We start from the raw sequence: 19162 nt of genomic DNA, 5'->3' as shown, positions 1-19162 counted from the left end.
AGGCGATCATGCGCAGAGTGAATGTGCGACTGCATCTTCGTGCTCAACACAAAATAATGAGGAAATGTAGCGCGAAGGTTGCTGCAAAAGCGGTTCATCTTAAGACCTTTCCCTATCTCGGTTCACTGAACCGTGATGGCCTCCGACGGACCGAGTGACCCGAATGAGAGAGCCAATCAGGTGTCGAAGCGCACGATTGGTTGGCCCTGGGAAGCGCTTTTGGCTGCCTCAAGCCTCGCGCCGCCAACAGTACGGAACTGCACCAAAACTCCCAAGAAAAGCAAACATGGGCATGTAAGTAAAAAAAGGATCGTGTAGCGACAGGCAGACAATGGTCGCCTTCACTCGCTACGCCTAGTGCTGCGTGCTTCGGATCATCAGGATGAATGTGGCAAAAGAACAACGTGTGGAAAGAAAACTTTATTGCGATGAAGGAGGGTACACATCTGAGGCTGAGGCACATGGCAGCAGTGAGCTAGCGGGCGGAGGCGACAGGAACACAGCAATAAACAGGAAATTGTAGACAAGATACTGACGCAGGCCTGTGCTGCTGTGTAGTGTCAAGAACGGAAAGGTTGTTGTGTTGCTTAACGGCCGCTTCGCTGGCCGCAAGGCTATCGTCGTGAAGACGTTCGACGAGGGCAAGGGTGACCGCAAGTTCAGTCACGCCATCGGTACGGCCACAGCAGATATTGCAGGCTCGTTTAGACAGGATCAAGGCTGACACTTGGTGTTTGTCAATTTACAGTTGCCGGCATTGACCGCTACCCGCGCAAGGTGACCCGCGCCATGGGCAAGAACAAGCTCAAGAAGCGCACCAAGGTCAAACCGTTCGTCAAGTACGTCAACTACAACCACATCATGCCCACCCGTTACGTGGCCGACATCGACCTGAAGAAGGTCCTTGACGACGAGGTGCTGGCCAACCCGGAGTCCCGCATCGAGTCCCGCAAGACCATCAAGAAGGTGTTCGAGGAGCGGTACGTTTTTTGCCTCAGCATATTGCAAATGTAGTGCTTTGAAGAGAAATACTGACGACATTTCTGTTGACTTTACAGCTACCTCAACCAGGCCGCGTGCAAGTCGGAGAAGAAGGCTGCTGGTGTCAGCTTCTTCTTCAAGAAGCTCCGCTTCTAAGTGCAATCAGTTGTTTGCGTCTAGAGGCTGGTGGGAATCGGGGTATTAACATAAATGCAGCCCATTCCAGTTCCGTTCCGTTCGGGGGAAACAATTTATGAACCTGTTGTGTATTTTTCGACCGCGTCCAGTCCCGCAGGCCTAAAGCCAGTTACGACCAGCGAGCAGTTCATCGTCGTCTTCGGTATGAAGCTCCGCTACGTCGGACTTCAATGACAAAGTCATCGTCTGCATCTTGATCGCTTTCAGACTCGCTACTGCTCTTATTGGGGTCGATCATCTCGATCCTCTTTCTTTCGGCAAATATCCGTTCACATTTGCTAAGTCTGCCACCCGCTAGAATTCGTCGTGCACGCTCATTGTACTTGGTCCTCATCTCTCGAGAAACGGACCGACATGAGTCCACACGCACTAAGCAAAGACGACGGCATTGAGCTTCAAGTACACGTAGACTTGTATCTGTCACAGGTGTGCCCTGATGGAATATGAACGTCAACCGTGGGGAGAATGTATTTACTGACTTCGCTACGAACCTTCAGGTCGACAAGCTCCAAACTTGAACATCCTTCTGACACGTCGGACGTTGCAAGAGCAGTGACTCCATCATCGGAAATAGCACGACAGTCCTAGAATGCAGTGTTTGTTGGGTCTGAGTTAAAGTGCTTTGATGCAAATACATTCTAGCAGGATCTAGCAATGGAATCTCTTCGTACCTGCAGGGAAAGGTAACGAAGTGACGGAGCGACTTGAGATATCCGTCGCAAGCCATCGTCGTTAATTTTCGTCCTGTCCAAAATAAGTACTTGAAGCTGAGGCAAACTTGTAGCATTCTGTTGGCCAGATTAAGTGAGAATACAGTCCAGTACGGAGTGAAACGCGAACACACCGGAAACGAGGAGATACCGCGGCAGGATGACAGGTCCAACCAGCGCAAGGAGCCCCACAGAGCTTCTGTCAAGACCTGGAGATCGCGGAGCCGTATGCTAGTGCAATTGCTATCCAAGAACAGCAATGTCGAGCAAGTGTTAGCAGCGAGGCACGCGGCGTATCGCACACCGAAATGACCCAGCGCAACGCACCTTAATGTCATTTCCTCTAGCTTCCCAGCATGCCTAGCGAGGTCTCTAAGAATTTGTGAATCCAGACTCGTTGCTTCTGTAAAAGTGAAACAGAGCAATGTCAGGATTACGATGTAGAATTCACCAACATTATCCGTCGTTATAAAGACATTCAGCGTACCGGTCAGAATGATCTTTTCCAGCGTATTCCCACAAACTTTGACCAACGAGCTAGCTGCTTGGTTGGTGACAAAATTGCACCCGTTGAGGTACACTTCGCGCAGCGCCACCCCATCGCGTGGCCAACCGCTCAACGTCAAGGCACGGCAGTCCAGCAGCTCTAGAGTCTACACAAATCCACACTCTATAATCAGTTATCAAAGCAAAGACACTGAGATGTGATTCACAGCAGCACATGGAGCATTACCGACTTTGAGATTGGGGCAGTGCTTCAAGATGTTGAAGATGTGTTTCTTCTGCATCCTTTGCAGCATGGATACAGTGGTTAGAAACGATAGCAACTGGATGTACTCGAAGAAGATGTCACCAGCCGCACCCTACGACGGTACACACCTGTGTGCCCGGAAGACGCAAAGGTTTTGCTGCTGCACTACGAGCTCAATAAGCGCATCGACTAGCGTGATGTCGGGCAACACAAGTCGCGTTAGCTGCTGGTTGGCACGCTCAAGCATCGCACTGACGTCGCGTCTCAGCAACGGCCGAGCCATAACATGACCGAAGTCGAGCTCGGTGACTGGTAGTTCCTCCCGAATCAGTCGGTGCCAGCGTCTGCACACAACTTCGACACGCAGACGGTCGGGCACGACAGGTAGGAACTCAATGATGGAACGCACGGCCACTTCGTAAAGCAACGAAACCTTCGTTCTCGTAGCTGCAACAGACGAATATCAGACACTGCGGTAGCTTTCAGCAAAGAAACATCCACTCAAGTGGTTCGCCGCCCACCGGTAACCGCAGTTCTGGCCCCATTCTTCTGTTTCGTATTTGCTTTGGCTACAAGGCGTCGGCGCTGGAGTATCCTGGCAAGTGGGACATCGTCTCCATCATCTGAATACTCATCTTGTTTTCTAGCGCTCGGCAGTGGTGCTGTCGAGCGCTTCTTGCCAGCCATAAAGCTTAGAGACCTGGGATGGAAGAACTGTAGCCGGGCGGAAGATTAACTTTCGGTGTCTAGTGTTCATTTTTAAAGTGTCGGGTCAAACAAGTGTACTACTGTACATGTACACCGGATGGAAATGATGACGGTTGGTGGCACGTGTAGAAACAAAAATACAAAAAACTGTACTTTATCGCTTTTGTTTTTTTCTTATAGCATCTTTAATGAGATTTCCACAGATTCTTGCCTTCACATGCGCACAATACTGACAAAACGTGCTGGATACGCTGCAATGGCTACAAGTTTCATTTTTTTCGTGCACACAATTCGGTGAACTGCACTGCAACGTTGCTCACCGAGCCCACGAGCTCCGTTTCTAAGCACAGCCTCTAAAATAACCGATCAAATCACCACAATATTGATGTGCAACAGTTGCGAAGAGGAAGATGCTGCCGCGGTTGTATACAAGTCGCTAACCGGAAGTGGTCATGGCTGATCGCTGTTTGTCAGCTGACGTTCTTTTTAAACTTACATAATATACTTGCTGCGAGGAGCAGTTTTTGCGACTCAATTGCAATTTGCTGTTCCTCGCCACAAACTCGCTACTAGCGCGCCACAAACATTTATAAAATGCCATCGTAACCAGCCAACAAAAAGATCCCTTATGTGAAGTAGCGACTCGCTACTTCAAGCAAGCGGTTTTCCTGTTGACATGTATCCAACGAAAGACTGTAGTCCGAGATCGTTTTTTTTTCTTCTGAAGCGCCCAATTTGCAGCTATAATAGCACTCAAGTGTCACATTGTGACTCACTGTGCTTGAATTGTTCGCGGCCTGCTGCAGATAAAACTACAAACATCTAGCTCGATACAGGTTTTTAAATGCTCAGCGTCGTATTTGCCGTTGCAATTGCAGTCACCGCTGTCGCAACAGAAGCGCGTGATGATCATATTGGGTGTCTACCGCCCAAACGATGGGGAGGTGGTCCGGCTGGTAGTTAATTAGAGGGGTAGGTCCCACATAAAGTCGCCAAAATAAAACGCTGACTCCCACTGACTACTGTCACATCTGCATCATGCGATCTGTCAGGCCCACACCGTGTGGCACACGTGCAGTCGGGGAATCGCCTTCAGTATCCGAGAGCCGCAAGCGTCCACACGGCAACAAGCATCGATTACGTAGCTCAGTCGCCTCATCGTCACCGAGTCTCTTAAAACGCTTCTTTTACATCGGTCGCCAGGAAGGCAGCTGCAGTCACTAGCTCTCTCCATCAGCACAGGAGCGTCGCTCGTTTCCCCGCCTCACCACCGCGTTTGACGGACTAAGGCGACGACCATGGTAAATTTCTCGATGGACAGCAACGTGTTGGACTCACCCGCGGACTCGCTGGACCTGCGTCAGCCGCCCTCGGGCTACACTGCCAACGGAGACAGCAGCCGCGGCGAGAGCAAGTTTTTTGCTCTCAGCATGAGCGGAACCAACATGGCCGGCAAGCCGTCACAGCTCGCCACTCCTTTCGTATACGGCACGCCCGTAGACAAGACCTACAAGACGTGGCCTTTCCTTACTGTCGGCCTGTGTGCGGCAATGGTTGTTTTCGGCATCATCTACCACGAGCTGCCCGAGTACCGTCTAGGCTTTCGCTACCAGCTGTACGTTCTCTTCGGCTCGACCGTCGAGAACGCCAAATGGGTCGGTGGACACCGTGAAATCGTCGAGTTTGTCGTCAACTACATGCTCATCGGACTGCCGTTCATGATTGGTGGCATGGCGCTTGCACTAGGAGATGCACTGCCGCCTGTGCCGACGGGAGCACACCGGACAGTCATGCGCTTCCTCAAGCGCAAAATATACGTCGGCACCATCAACATTTCGTACGCCGAGTCTATTTGCACACTGGTGTTCCTCGGACTGAACGCCATTTGGTTCTCCGCCGTATTCTCGCGCAACTACGACGCCCTCGTAGAGGCAGATTCCACCGATTCGGCTTCAGTCTTCCGACTCGTAGGTCAGGTCCTTGGCTTTAACGCCATCTTGTGCTTTTCTCTGCTGATTATCCCCGCGACTCGTAACTCGTTCTGGATGATTTCTATGGGCATCGACTACTCCCACGCTATCAAGTATCATCGATGGATTGGGTTCTTCACTGTCACAATGGTGGCACTTCACGCCATCCCGTACTACTACGCGTGGTTCAAGAGCGGCACGTTCCTTGAGTCAGCCTTCCCATGCATGGACTGCGACTACGGAACGGTGGGCAAGGGGCGTCTGCAGAACTTCTGCGGTCAATTAGCGCTGCTGTGCTGCATCATCATCGGCGTCACGTCGCTAAGTCCGATCCGTCGCAAGTATTACGACGTGTTCTACTACTGCCACCATCTCTTCATCCTCGTGCTCTTCTTCAGTGCTCTACACTTCTCGCAGTTCGTCATTTGGATGTATCCTGCTGTGTGTCTCTATGTCATGCACCGCATCTTGGCTCGCAGCCAGAGCCGCATGCCGTGCGAAGTCGTGGACTTGGAAGCCATCCCCGGTGAGATCACGCGTCTTGTATTCCGTCGCTCACCAGGCAAATCCGGTCACTACCATGCTGGCCAGTTCGTGTACCTTCGTGTCCCGCTACTGTCACACACGCAGTGGCATCCGTTCAGTATCAGTTCATCGCCGATCGAGTACGAGGACACGTTCACTGTTCACGTCAAGTGTATTGGTAACTGGACCAAGTCACTGTATGCCGTCGCTATTCAGGCGCGTGAGGAACGCAAAATGCCGCTCATCTACGTTGATGGCTTCTATGGCAAGATGTCCGACGACTTCCAGCACTACCCAGCTTTGGTTTTTGTGGCTGGTGGTATTGGCGCTACTCCAGTCATCAGTATCGTGGGTAAGATCCTGGACTGCATGCGCAACAACGACCCGAACATGGAGTTCACTCAGGTTTATTTCCACTGGACGTCACGTGAGATCGGTATTTTCCACGAGTTCGAGCCTCTGTTGGATGCCATCGAGCAATATGACCCGGACCACATCAAGTTCAAGGTTCGTCTCTGCTTCACGGGTGACCAGCACTTAGGAGGCGTGGATATTCCCAACGGTATTACACTCAAGCCTATGGACGATACGAGTATGGTGGCTACTCGTCCGTTCTTCCAGTCGTCGCGATCGGTTCCTCGTCAGATGCTGCTGTTCTTTGTCACGTTCACGTGCAGCTTCTGGTGTCTGTTCCTCATCCGGTTAAACTACCCCATTTTGGGTGACCTGCGCGTCAACCAGAACATGTGGCCCATGCAGCGTGTCGTGGAAGTTCTCATCATGATTGCTGGTGCTGCTGCGGGCTGGGCTGTGGTGTTTACGGAGCCCACGCCTCGATCTATGAGCCGATTGGAGAAGTCTCGTATGATGCCTACTTTAGGAGGCTATGGGCCGCAGGAGACGATGGCCAATGTCGCCCGTGGTTCAGAGTACTCGCACTCGCTCTCGTTCGACGGCCAGGAAGTCGAGTTCCACTATCCTGTGAGTCGCTCACGGCTGAACGTGAAGGAACTATTCAACGAAATTGTGAAGGAACAGTCGCACAACTTTGCAGTCAATATTACGGGCATTGGCACGTGGGTATCAGGCCCCATGGGTCTCATCCACGCCGTGGAGACGGAGGCCTCCAACTTTGCCGGCATCTTCGATGTGCACTATGAGGAGTTTGAGATGTAGAACTACCCAACAGCTTTGCCTAGTGCGTATGTGTTGTATCGCCCATCGTTTGTCCGCTTTCGTCGTTGAATACCAATAAGTAAGGAGTTTTTCGAAAAGCGTCGAGCACTTGTTCGTTGCATATATCTCTCACCACGTAGTAAAAACTGCATTATTCCAAAGTGGTTTGACAAGCTTGTTGCCGTTGCCGAAACCAGGAAAGCAACCCAAGACAGACAGCAAAACACCTGAAAAGATACTTAAGTAAGAGTCAAAGGAAGAAAAGCAACGCGTCCGATGTGTGTTGTCACAATCCCTCTTCGTTGTCATTGGGCTACCGAAGCTAGCTTGATGACGTCGCACGAGCTACTTAAACCTTCGCACAGACGCACTTAAACGCGGCTGGGGTACAGCATGACACGCACGCTCTTGCTGATGGCCTCGGCCGGCAGGTTCTTGGCGAACTTGGCACGCACGACGCCGTTGCTGCCGTGAGCACGCATGACCTTGCCCCAGATGACGCGGAACTGGGTGCCGTTCTTCAGGGACTTGCCCTTGTAGATGTAAGCGATCTTCTTGCCCAGGTAGAAGTCCACGTCCTTCTTGTCCGTCAGGCCCTGAATCTTGACCAGCGCCGTGTGCGAGTACTGGTTGCGCAGGCCGCGCTTGTAGCCAAGGAACACACCCTTGACGTAGAGACGAGTAGGCTGACCGGAGGAAGCGACCATTGTAACGAGGTTCTGCAACAGGCACCAACAACCAGTAAGTTATCTCTGCATTTTCAATAAAACTTTCATGAGCCATCCGCCGTCGAAGAGCCTGTATGTCCGTCACATCCTCTTATAGCCCAGGAAGTGAGAGAGAGAGAATGGAACCTGTCTGTATAGCGTCCTGTGGCCTGTGTGTCTGGACAGTAGTGCTGAGCTGCGTAGCGTAGAAGTACAGTGTTCTCTCTCTCTCTGGGTGGACAGCATGAAAGAGATGATGGAGGCGGGCAGGGCCTCCAAGACGACGGTGGCATGGAATCCAAGAGCTCCCCACGTACCAGTTGAATGAATTGAACGAGCGAGGGACTGAAGGTTTTGCGGCGTCAAGTGCAGTGGACTTGGGGCCCAATCGATTGGCGGCCAACGCCCAGTGGTGAAGACCTGCAGAAGTCAATATTACCCGCTTAAAGTGATCACCTTAGATGGGCAATGTATCGAATCCATGAGCTAGGATAGGACAAGGGTACATGTTTTAACAGTTAGTTACAAACACTAAGTGAACGTTGCATGCTGGGTAGCCTACACTAGGCCATCCAGATTAGTGTGGCACACAAAGCTAAAAGATAAGTCCACAAACGGCAACTTCAACGTCCTCAATACAAAATGCCATTGGCATTGGGATGTCTATTTATCGGTGTTGTTCTTTTTGGCAAAAAACGTTGGCGCCAGCTCCACAAGCCACTCCTTTTCAATTACAAGCACCGACCGAATATAGTGCTTGCTCGTGAACACCAGCTCGTTGTACACCACCCACTTGGGCGGCGGGTTGCGCATGAACAACGACGATGACGGGTGCACCTTAACGATCTCCGAGCGTCCGCACATGGTCTTGTACGCCGTCTTGGATCCACCCAGACCCTCAGCGACGGACCGCATTGCTGTATTGAGGAAGAAACCGGCCACAATGCTCTTACGCAATGGGTCAATGTCAGGGAAGCTCGTGTCGATGGGCAGCTCCAGCTTCTCCAAGTAACCTTTAAGCTGCAATCTCACGCTCTCCACACGCGTCATGGCGCGATGGTTAATGTAGTGGTCACGACACCACTTGTTGCGCTGTTTCGAGCCGCACTGAATGTACCCATTGAAGACGTTCAGCAGTGTGATCTGATCACCTTCGTACGCGACGAACCGAGCACGGGACTGCGCTGCCTCTGCCTTTTTGTCGCGGGGAGAGTAAAAGATCGACTCAACAGACAACATAGCCACGACACTGAGCGCTTCTTCAGCACAGCCCAATTCCGTCGCCTTCAAGAGCATCACAGCGTACATGGGCTCCACGGGAAGACCAGCCATTTGTCGACCAAGCGTGGTCAACTTTCCCTTGTTATCCAGTGCACCCAGAGCGTACAGTTTCTCAAGAGCCTTGACAAGAGACGTCTTGAGAGGTTTTTCAATGAAATCAAAGGCCAACGCATCGTCAATGCCCATGATTTTCAGCTGCAACACCACGACCTCCAGACTGACGCGTTGGATATCAGGAATCGCCCGCTCTGGAAGCTGTTCGAATGTCTCTTCCGGGAACAACCGGTAGCAAATGCCGGGAGCCTCTCGACCAGCGCGACCTGTACGCTGCCACGCTTGAGCTTTCGATACCGACTCGGTCTGCAGCATTTCCATACCGCTCGAGGCAACGAACGAGCGTTGCTTGACAAGCCCCGTGTCTACGACATAGCGGACGCCGTTGATAGTAATTGAAGTCTCTGCAATATTCGTGGCTAGAATCACCTTGCGCACTCCTGCAGGTGCCGGTTCAAACACCTTCATCTGTTGCTCACGCGGCATAGCAGCAAAAATTGGACACACCATGAGCTTCAATGCATCGGCGGGTAGTGATCGAGCGTACTCTTCCAGCAGCGTCTCCAGCGTTTCAATATCTTCCTGGCCTGTCAAGAACACCAGGATACTGCCATTGCTCGTCTTCTCCTCTAAATGAATTTGCAGCACTGCAACCAACGCCGAGTCTAGATAATCAGGCTGGGTTTTGGCTGTGTAGAACACATCGACTTGGAACATACGGCCGGGAATCTGAATCACCGCCGGCTTAAAGTCCTGAAAGAATCTCTTGAACAGCGCCACATCCAATGTAGCAGACATGACCACTACCTTAAGATCTTTACGTTTGCGCATGGCGCGCTTGACAATGCCAAACAAGATGTCCGTCTGCAGTGTACGTTCGTGGGCCTCATCCAGCACTACCACCGAGTACCTCTCGAGCGTGGGGGACAGCAGCGCTTCTCGTACCAACATACCGTCCGTCATGAACTTGAGTCGCGTGTTCTTGGACGTCGTGTCGTCGAAACGGACGCAGTAGCCGACGGAGTCGCCCAGAGGTCCGCGGTTGGCCTCTTCACACACACGTTGAGCCACCGTGATGGCGGCGACGCGACGTGGCTGCGTGATGGCTACACGTGCATGAGCACGATCGCTCTCCCAAATATACTGCGGGATCTGCGTCGTCTTACCGCTTCCCGTCTCGCCTACAAGGATCACCACTTGATTGTCATTAACTGCCTCGATGATTTTACTGCGGTGTGCGTAGATGGGGAGGCGCTGGCGAGTGCGTTGCAGCTCCGAGACAGCAGGATTGGGATTAATAGAGCGGTGTTGATGCTTCTTGTGCTGTTTAAATCCTGGGCGTGATGTCTGCATTGGACGCTTGCGTTGCGCGCCATGGTGCTGACCGTGGCTTGGAATTGTCATGCTCGATTGACTGGAGGTTAGTGGCGTTACTGAGACCAAGTGAGTTGAAATTATAATTCGGAGCCATGTGATTGGATGAAATTGAACCGGCTAGCATAATTGACTTCAACGTGAGTTTTTAAGCTACTCGACTGCTGTTTGAATTTTAGTTTGCTCTGTGCTCACATCCGACCTTTGCGGCCCATCGAGTGCATACGCTGCTTGGATGGTGCTCTGCTCAAACAGATCGTTTCATTAATCAAAACTATGCACGCTTATTAACATATACAGTAACAGGAGGACTTACCCTCGTCGAGGTCCAGCCTCCGCGTACAGAGCAAAGTCTTCGCCTGGACGGAGACCAGCGCCACTAGAAGCAAAGCCCTTGCCACGCTCACTTGCTCGGGAAGCAATTTTAGTTCGAATGCCTTCCTCCCTCGTCTTTTCGTCCTCCTGCTGCTTCTCCGCCAATCTGCATTCGAATAGCAAGTCGCAGCAAAGCAATAAACATGATCAATTGCGTGAGTCAAACATAGCAGCAATCAACAGCATGGCGTACGTGAGAATGGTGTTAATCTTCTCGCAGATCTCAACAGATTGTTCTTTCCAAGTCGTGAGCTTCTGAATCATGTCGTCGATATATTCGTGGCGCGTATCGCGTCCTACCGCATATTTGACGACGAAGCATCGCAACTTCTGGTCCAGTTTGCCTTGAATCAATCCCTGGTAACGGGCAGAATGCACACCAAAAGATTTGTAAAGAGACCGAACTCCACTAATACAAGCCTGCCTCGCAATTCATACAGAGTAGATAGTGTCGATGAGGATATCTTCCACTTCGCGCACCGTCGACACATCGAGATCCTGCATCAACGTGTCGTACGGGATATTCTACAAACATCAAGACAAGTAAACCTCCACTTCTAATCACTCAAGTGCCAGATACAATTTCACTACCTTAAATCTAAGTGCGAGAGACACCACCGTCAGTTTTCTGAGCTTGTTCACTTGCTGCGGCGTGAGTTCAGGCAGCTCGTCCTTGCGGGCTGTCATAACCCGTTAGTCAACCCGTTACCTCCATCCACGTACAAAGCACCCACTTACCCACGTAGTCGTTGTACGTGCCAAAACTGAAGATGCGCAGCAGCTCATAGTGTTCCTTGTGCTCCGAGTCCTGAAGTGCCTCCACATTGGGCATGTCCAACAACTCGCGGAACACGAACAGTTTCTTGTTGCTCAGCACCTGCTGAATTAGCGCCACACACGCCCGACCACGCGCATTTTTAGCCAGTAGCGTAAACTGCTCAAGACCCGCCGCTCCAGCTGCATCGAACGCCATTATCGCCACCCGACTAGCACTTTCTCGACAGATACAGTATGAAGTGGCAAATCTGTCAAAGCTGTTTTGGAAAGATTGATTCCGTTGATGTTGAAAACACGACATAGAGTCGGTCATTTCAACACACTTTCTAACAGTTGGCGCGCTTTTTTAGAAACGCTGACCTGCAACAATGGACGCGGAGTTGGAGGCAAACATCCAACAGGCGCTGCCGAGCGCGCTCAAGATGGCGCTGTACGCAGCCAAGAAGCAGCACCTGGACCTGCTTAAATACACTATCGAGGGCGCGGACTCACTGTGCAACAATGCGGTGTTTCTCAAAGACCTGGAGGACCAGGAACATCTACAGCAATTGGGCGAGACAGCAAAGGGCTTCGCCGTGCTTCAGACACAGCTCACACGCTACAAGACACAGCTGGAAAAGCTGGAACCGCTTGTGGAAAGTGGAAGACTTGACCAGAAGAAGATCGACAAGGTGCTCAATGACGCACTGGTCACGCCTCGCGTCAACGTCACCAAACACGACTTCTACAAGAAATTTTGCGACCGTGCAGGGGTACTACATGTACCAATAATTCCAAGCCGAGTAGATGTGTTTTGACCAATTGAATTGTACATTTGCAGATTGAGCTGGCGGCGGATGGAGATGACGACGTATTTATTCAGGAGAGCGAGAGCGTCAGGAGCACGATTTGTCCTGTGACGCAGATGGAGATGGATGACCCTTTGCGAAAGTATGGAGTGGCTTGGAATAAGGCTATTGTTGATGGGGATTCTGACTATGTGGTTACTGTTATGAAGTCCGGGCTGTGGTCACACGTACTCGAAGAAGGGTATTCAGGCCCACTTGCAGCGCAGCAAGAAATGCCCTGTTGCAGGTACGTGTTGGTGGATGGAAGGGGGCTATTGAGGTGTGTGAGAGGCTAATGTTAGTATGCAGGCTGTCCACAGAAGCTGTCGTTCAACAATTTGGAGCGCGACGTCGAGATGGAAGTTATCATTGCTCGCAGGTGCGAGGCCTTTTGACTTGTATTTCTAGCTGTGACGATTTTGGTTTTGACGCTATTGTAATGTGCTTAGCCACCAAGCATCCGAGCAGCAACGATCCCAGGCTGTTGCTGCCGCGGATGAGGACGAAGAAGACGAAGAAGAATATGTCGTTGAGTAGACATACGGCTGAGTGCAACGATGAATATCATTTTCTGTTTTTGTTCTAAGAAGCAGAGATCGGTGACTCTGATAAGTCGATTTGCGCTGTGGGATAACAATTATTTCAAGAAGCGCAGATGTAGACCACTACCACTATTTAGATTTGAGCACGCTGCTTTTTTCTCGCTTCGATACAAAGCTGCAGGATACTACTGTATATGCGGGTTTGGCAGTTTATCGGCTACAGATTCGAGTTTGCAAATTATGTCCATACAGCAAGCGTCACATTCTTCAGCAATTCGTAAATACCTAATATTGAACGTTACTTGGCTTGTCAAACGAGTTTTATAATACCTCCGCAGCACAGCGTGATGGCGAAAACTGGTAGCCCATTTCACTTTGTCACAGGTACAAAGTGAAATGGGCTTTCAGTTTTCTGCGTCTTTGCTGTAACTAACTCGCCATGGATGAGGCTGGCGTCTTGGCCTCGTTTCTTTCCGCAGACAAGGTGGCACTTGTACCTTAGACCCATTCTTATTGTTCGCCTTACACTCGGCTCGGCTGCCGTTCTCGTTTCCATTGATAATTTTCCAAGTATATTTGTCTGTTATGCCCTAGATTCACCAGTATTCAGCGTTCTCTGTTACTCATGGCCTACAAACTTGAAACACGAACTGACTAGGTTTCACTATGGTGATGAAATGACGCACCACAGAATCTGTGACGCGCGCAACTGCAACATCGCGCTCCTTCCTCATTCTCCGATCTGCTGCCAAAGAGAAACATTAGCTCTCCACCATGGACTACTACAGTAGTGTCCCCATGCACCCTGGCATCAAACCAATAGAGCAGAAGGGCTCGCGGCTGCCCTACCCAATTGGCAAACCCACTGACCAACTCGTTCCACGTGCTCAACTCCGGCAACGGATCGCCAATGCACTTGGTAGAGCACAGCCCCATGGGAAACCTACCTTTGCAGACGTCGCATCTGCCCTCCCGGACGTGCCAGGCCTCGTCCTTGAGGGAATGGACACTGTCCCTCTCCCACTATGTCGGGAGATCTTCGAGAAGCTCGTAAAGCAAGGCGTGGGGGAACAAGAGAACGTCTGGATGCTCTTCCCCCACCTTATCACGATGAAAAACCCAGCGTGGACAGCAGGTATCCAGACACTGGCTGAACTGAGTTCAAAGAGGCTCGGGATCGACAATGGGGTGCTGCAGCCAGTACTGTCCAAGGTGGTGGTGGTACGTGCTGGCGGGAAGCTAGACAAGCAGCAAGACACGAACATCGGTCGCTCCAGGGCGACGCTGGTGGTGACGCTACCGTCTGATTATCTTGGAGGTGACTGGGTGGTCTGGGACGCGGAAACACGGAAAGCTTATCGCTACGATATGGGCAAAAAGGCTGGCAACGCTGCGTTCAAGCCACACTACGTGGTGTACGGCGCTGGAGCGTCTTATGCCATGGAAGAGGTGACGAGTGGGTATTGCTTAATGCTGGTTTACTCGCTGTGCTTGCCTCTGGGCTTGCCGCTGGCTACCCGTCCCCACGTTCGCAACTTGTTGCGTATCGAACTCGCTGAGCTTGTCAAGCAACTGCAAGGAGGACCGGACGATATGGATGCTATCACTCAGCGTTGCGAACAAGCTGAAAGTAGCAGCAACAATGCCGATAATATCGCACTTTCGCTGTCAAAGACCTTGACTCTGACGGAGATTGAGAATGCAGGTGTAAATGCCCTCTCTGGTGTGGATCTGGATCGATTCCAGTTGCTACTTGAAGCGAACAAGTGGCTTCCTCCGGCACACCAACTGGTGTTCTACCTGGCACGACTTGGCTTCGAAGCTCCCGCGTTCGAGTGCAGTGAGTCCTCGGAGCTGAAGCAGGCGGTGTGTTGGTACTCAATTACTGGGAAGAAAATTGGTGCAGACAACATGCGCTTCGTCAACTGGTCAACGAAGCTCAATTTCCTGAATCTTGGCAACGAGAAACTGGGTGAACAAAGGGGAAACGACAAGGAGCCCGTGGCCAAAGGTCTGGAACGCTTTGCTCTTGTCGGCTGGCCTCGATCGTCCGACATCGCACACGCCGTCAACTGGTTCGGAGCTCCAGCGTCTGTGCCTATCATCGCAGCACACGACTTCATCAGTGTCGCGACGCTCCAACTGCTGCTAACTAGCGACGGAGGTGGGGGCAAACTACATTTTTTCCTGCAACTCAGAGCAGCAGAAAGGAACTTTGAGCTTCTCCCATTCTGTCGGAAGTTGGGGGCTGTTGTTGTCGAGTCGGGAGACGTCAACTTGGCCAATACATTTGTCAAGAACGGCGTTACTCTGCTAAAGGAAAAGGAGAAAATCTCATTTCTACCATGGTTTGCAACTCTCGTAGAGAAATTCGAGTGGGAAAATGTGAGCTCAGCGATACTGGGAGCTATCAACGTGAAAGCGTCCGAGATTCGCGTGGATCGAGCTCTGGAACTTGCCGACATCCTCAGCCAGAATATCTCGGCGCACACTGATCTGACAACTTTTGCTCTGCAGAAAACGTGCTCGTGGCAATCCACTCACGCAGACAGATTCGCTGCGTCGGGCAAAGTTATCGCGCTGTTGAATCACGCGATGGCATGCAAAAGTGCCAAGGTTTTCGCCTCTCTATTGGTCTTACTGAAGAAGATCAGTGGGGGGCTTCTCCGTCCTGTCATCGATACACTTTCAGAGTGCGTCGATGAGTCGAGTTTGCCGGAAATTCGCGCTGCACTGGCCTCGGTTGCAATCAAACGGCGTCAGTGGCTGACTGAAGAGGTCGAAGAATCCAAAAGGCCATTTACATGGGACACGGAGTCGATGGACTTCCCTGACGCTGCGTTAATAGTGAGCTTTCTTGAAGGCCCCGACGTCGCGTTTAAGATCTGTGGCTTCCCCGGTATCGGAGACGCTCGAGCTCGTGCCCAATTGCTTCGTCAGAAAATTAAAGGGGCTCTCAAGTTTGAGGCGGACGGGCGAGGACATGACGCGTTTGTGCAAATTCTCAAAGCTGGCGGAGATTTTGATACTCGCAGGAAGGACTTGCTGAAGTATGAAGCGGAGATCGACCGGCTTGGACAGCTCGTGAGTGATCTGCTGCCGCCGGATGAGAACACGAATACCACCAACGTCGATCTCAGCGCAGTGGGGAAGAAACGAGCGCGAGAGGAAGCAGGCGACGAGTTCATCTTCGAATAGGCAATGAACGTTTCAAGATTTTAGGGCGATTTTTATTTTCATGGATAGTTTCCCAATATTTGCGACATCGCACAACCATAGCAGCTTAATTGAAGTCAACTACCTGGGAGGAGCGTGTCGAGTTTGCACTTTCCTTTTCAAGTGCAAAGTACGCTAACGCTGTGATTGCGAGAGTGTTCTGGAAGTATTGCATTTTTAGCTGCAACAATCCATGTCACGTGAAATCACTCAGTACTGATCTGTTGCTTCGTGGTAGGCAAAGTTACAGCCTTAAATCGCGCTTATGTCTGATAATGACGCCATGCGACCTTCAAACAAGTCTTTGGTCGCCCTTGATAGGCTCTACATGTAGGCTAACATGTGATTGTTGCATGACATTCGTATCCAGTTTTAAATGAACGAAATGCGTTCCTTGGAGATAGATCAATCAATGGCTCTACTCATTTGACTTACGCAATAAATCGTAAACGTAACAGCTCCGTGACCTAGTCGATCTCCACAATTTCCGGTTCGTCGACGCGTGCTCGCTTCGTTCCGCTCTTGATCGCGCCGGTAGTTGCATTACTACTGTTTAAATTTTCATTGAGAAGTAGCAGGTTTCCTAGCCGTGCAATTTCAGCCATGTACTTGGGCACTTCTTTTCGGCGCGTATCGAACTCACCGCCCACTTTCTCCAGTTTTACAAGCGCGTGTTGTCCGTACCCAACGACTTCGATCGTAATCGGGGCCTTGATACATTCGCGTAGCCGGGCAACTAAAAGGTGGGCCTCCGACCTTGTTGCGCATTGATCAATCTCGAACGAAGTCTGTGTCCCTTGCAGGAAATCCACAATCTCAGAGACGTAGGAAAAGTTGGAGTTGAGGATTTGCCACGTAAACGGCTTGTTGCACTCGAAAACCTCGTTGATCAGCCACTGGCGACGTCTCAACACAATTGCGGCAAATGTGGTGAATTGTTCTTGAGAACGCGACTTGGCGACAGCTTTCGAGATGGAATCTACGACAGAGCCGAGAAATTTTCCATCCATTTGAAGAAACATATTTCGGATGGATTGAGGAACGTTGGGATGTCGGTTTGCTAGGGTGTGGGAGTGCTGCCAAAGCAACTCGATGCTGCTTAAAGACGCCAGTGATTCTGGATTGTTGTGAGCCAGAGATTGAGCCTCCTTAACCGCAAATAGCGTGATAGCAGAGTGGGCCGTGATATCATCGCTGAGTGTCTCGGACATCTCCAACGCTCGATTCACTGATGACGCTATGGATTCGCCATCGATGGCACGTATCATTGAGTTCCCGATGCGAGCCCATCCTAAGCGTCGCACAAGCTTTGCCAACGAGAGAGTAAATTGGGTCTTCTCCTTCTCTTGCAACTGAGTAAAATACTTCTTAAGAAACGCTACAGCCAGCATCACATCACCCGAGTCAACTATCCCATCAACGAGCTTCTCACACAGCAGTGGAAGTTGCTTGGAGTCATGGATGTCTCGAATGAACTGGTAGTAGCCCAGACCATCATCACAAAGGAGCTGGCGAAGATTGGAAATGCTTATGGCTTCACTGTCCAGAATTGCAGGCAAGGCAGCGGTGAATCCCATCAGCGCAAAAATGTTGGCAATGTCCGTGGAAGCTGGCCACATGACAATCACGCAACACTGGAAATCCCTGCTCTCGACTTTCTCACCGTGTATCCACATCTGCTCCAGCGATTTAGTGTCAGGATTTAAGAAATTGATCTTCTACTTCGCTGACAAGACAAGCTCGCCACTGCTCATCATCTCACCACTAGGAGAGTACCAGGAGACATCTATTGCTTTCTTTTGGTCAGAAGATCGAAGGTGTGCCAAGTACAACTTGAGTTGCTTACCCGGGGGCAAGAGTCTGTTTGCGTCTTTAATCAAAGCCACTCGATCACGGTCCACATCACACAATGCACCAGCTTGAAGTTGCGTTTTGGTAGTGCTTTTTGACAGTATCAACGCGAGCATCTCAATTTCATCTGCACTTCTCAGATCATCGGCATTTTCATCCGAGAGCTTCGCAATAGCGTTGGCAAATTCCAATTGCATCTGCTTCATGCTGGCTTTGCCGATTGTTGCCTCTGGAGGTAAATACAGAGAATAAACTACGACAAGTCGATAGCCGCTCTTCACTTCTTCCACACTGTAGAATGCACCAGGGGCGATAGCCACATAATGTGGTCGAAACGCTGCAGTGTTGTTGGTTCTGTCAAACTCGTACCGGGTCGTGTTGAGACCGTCTTCTTTGTATACCATCAGAGTCCCACCAAGATGCTCAGAAGGCAAGTGCACCTCGAGTGTAGCTACACAACGCTCTCCCCCCGGCATCTGCTGCTTCTCCACCTTCCCTCTGGGCCCATACAGCATCACCTTGGATAGAACCGGTTGCAACGCAACGTCCTTGTATCCGAATTTCTCTGCAATGACGGTACATAGTGTCACGATTCCGCCAACCCACTCTGAGTTCTGGATTTGCACCAGGTAGGACGGAAACACCCATGTTGCATTTCCTTGGTAATTTCCCGTTGTCTCGAGTTTTGCGGCCATTTCTTCCCGTACTGGGAGTGACACAGTCCCCACATCTGCCACACTAACCCCGGCAAGAGCTGGCAACACGTAGGCAACGCCACCGAACGATATTTCTCCTCTCTCAGGTACAAATTTCCCTAAGAGGCTGCAGATTTCTTGGCAAGCTTTTCCTCGCGGAACGAGCACGTCCTCGGGCGCTCCGATCATGTGAAATGGCCACATCTCTTGCGAGGCGACACCAGAGCTGGGGACTTCAGTGTTTCCGCTGGGTTCGTGGTTCATGTGTTTCCCGTCGCGGTGAAATCGGAAATGTTGCACTTCAACTGGCGTTTCACATTATAAAGATTTTCAGCCAATCAGGACACACCAGTTTTGCACAAGTCGCATATATCCTAATGTAGTGATTCATTATCGTTGGCAACAAGTTGCCGTACAGCCCTGTTGATGCAATTAATCCCCAAG

At 51.0% G+C, this 19162-nt stretch overlaps 9 protein-coding genes across 9 annotated transcripts; 4 read left to right on the top strand and 5 right to left on the bottom strand.

The window, feature by feature from the left end:
- Positions 1-202: 202 nt before the first annotated feature.
- On the top strand, positions 203-1239 carry PITG_03239 (60S ribosomal protein L27; the record flags this gene model as incomplete). Its single annotated transcript, XM_002906273.1, has 4 exons — positions 203-294; positions 559-674; positions 749-980; positions 1059-1239. 4 exons carry the CDS (start codon positions 287-289, stop codon positions 1135-1137), a joined length of 435 nt encoding a protein of 144 aa, XP_002906319.1.
- Positions 1240-1306: 67 nt separating this feature from the next.
- Positions 1307-2677, bottom strand: PITG_03238 (uncharacterized protein; the record flags this gene model as incomplete). The annotated part of the gene is made up of 7 exons (XM_002906272.1): positions 1307-1612; positions 1671-1763; positions 1851-1967; positions 2024-2120; positions 2217-2292; positions 2377-2542; positions 2627-2677. The coding sequence occupies 7 exons, from the start codon at positions 2675-2677 to the stop codon at positions 1307-1309; spliced, it is 906 nt and encodes a 301-aa protein (XP_002906318.1).
- Positions 2678-2752: 75 nt separating this feature from the next.
- PITG_03237 (uncharacterized protein) lies at positions 2753-3185 on the bottom strand (the record flags this gene model as incomplete). Its single annotated transcript, XM_002906271.1, has 2 exons — positions 2753-3080; positions 3169-3185. The coding sequence occupies 2 exons, from the start codon at positions 3183-3185 to the stop codon at positions 2753-2755; spliced, it is 345 nt and encodes a 114-aa protein (XP_002906317.1).
- A 1461-nt stretch (positions 3186-4646) lies between these two features.
- On the top strand, positions 4647-7019 carry PITG_03236 (uncharacterized protein; the record flags this gene model as incomplete). The annotated part of the gene is made up of 1 exon (XM_002906270.1): positions 4647-7019. One exon carries the CDS (start codon positions 4647-4649, stop codon positions 7017-7019), a length of 2373 nt encoding a protein of 790 aa, XP_002906316.1.
- Positions 7020-7291: 272 nt separating this feature from the next.
- On the bottom strand, positions 7292-8088 carry PITG_03235 (60S ribosomal protein L35a-4; the record flags this gene model as incomplete). Its single annotated transcript, XM_002906269.1, has 2 exons — positions 7292-7738; positions 8044-8088. One exon carries the CDS (start codon positions 7724-7726, stop codon positions 7391-7393), a length of 336 nt encoding a protein of 111 aa, XP_002906315.1.
- Positions 8089-8389: 301 nt separating this feature from the next.
- Positions 8390-11642, bottom strand: PITG_03234 (DEAD/DEAH box RNA helicase, putative; the record flags this gene model as incomplete). Its single annotated transcript, XM_002906268.1, has 7 exons — positions 8390-10475; positions 10631-10678; positions 10752-10916; positions 11004-11167; positions 11249-11335; positions 11402-11490; positions 11549-11642. 7 exons carry the CDS (start codon positions 11640-11642, stop codon positions 8390-8392), a joined length of 2733 nt encoding a protein of 910 aa, XP_002906314.1.
- Positions 11643-11955: 313 nt separating this feature from the next.
- PITG_03233 (uncharacterized protein) lies at positions 11956-12951 on the top strand (the record flags this gene model as incomplete). Its single annotated transcript, XM_002906267.1, has 5 exons — positions 11956-12339; positions 12408-12517; positions 12585-12661; positions 12724-12793; positions 12864-12951. 5 exons carry the CDS (start codon positions 11956-11958, stop codon positions 12949-12951), a joined length of 729 nt encoding a protein of 242 aa, XP_002906313.1.
- An 803-nt stretch (positions 12952-13754) lies between these two features.
- PITG_03232 (uncharacterized protein) lies at positions 13755-16154 on the top strand (the record flags this gene model as incomplete). The annotated part of the gene is made up of 1 exon (XM_002906266.1): positions 13755-16154. The coding sequence occupies one exon, from the start codon at positions 13755-13757 to the stop codon at positions 16152-16154; it is 2400 nt and encodes a 799-aa protein (XP_002906312.1).
- Positions 16155-16639: 485 nt separating this feature from the next.
- Positions 16640-18982, bottom strand: PITG_03231 (uncharacterized protein; the record flags this gene model as incomplete). The annotated part of the gene is made up of 2 exons (XM_002906265.1): positions 16640-17826; positions 18019-18982. 2 exons carry the CDS (start codon positions 18980-18982, stop codon positions 16640-16642), a joined length of 2151 nt encoding a protein of 716 aa, XP_002906311.1.
- Positions 18983-19162: the final 180 nt, after the last annotated feature.

Source organism: Phytophthora infestans, genomic scaffold, assembly GCF_000142945.1.
Source record: "Phytophthora infestans T30-4 supercont1.4 genomic scaffold, whole genome shotgun sequence".
In the NCBI taxonomy this organism is placed as follows: domain Eukaryota; phylum Oomycota; class Peronosporomycetes; order Peronosporales; family Peronosporaceae; genus Phytophthora; species Phytophthora infestans.
Note: the sequence above shows the minus strand (reverse complement) of the source record. Positions and strands in the feature narration are given on the sequence as shown.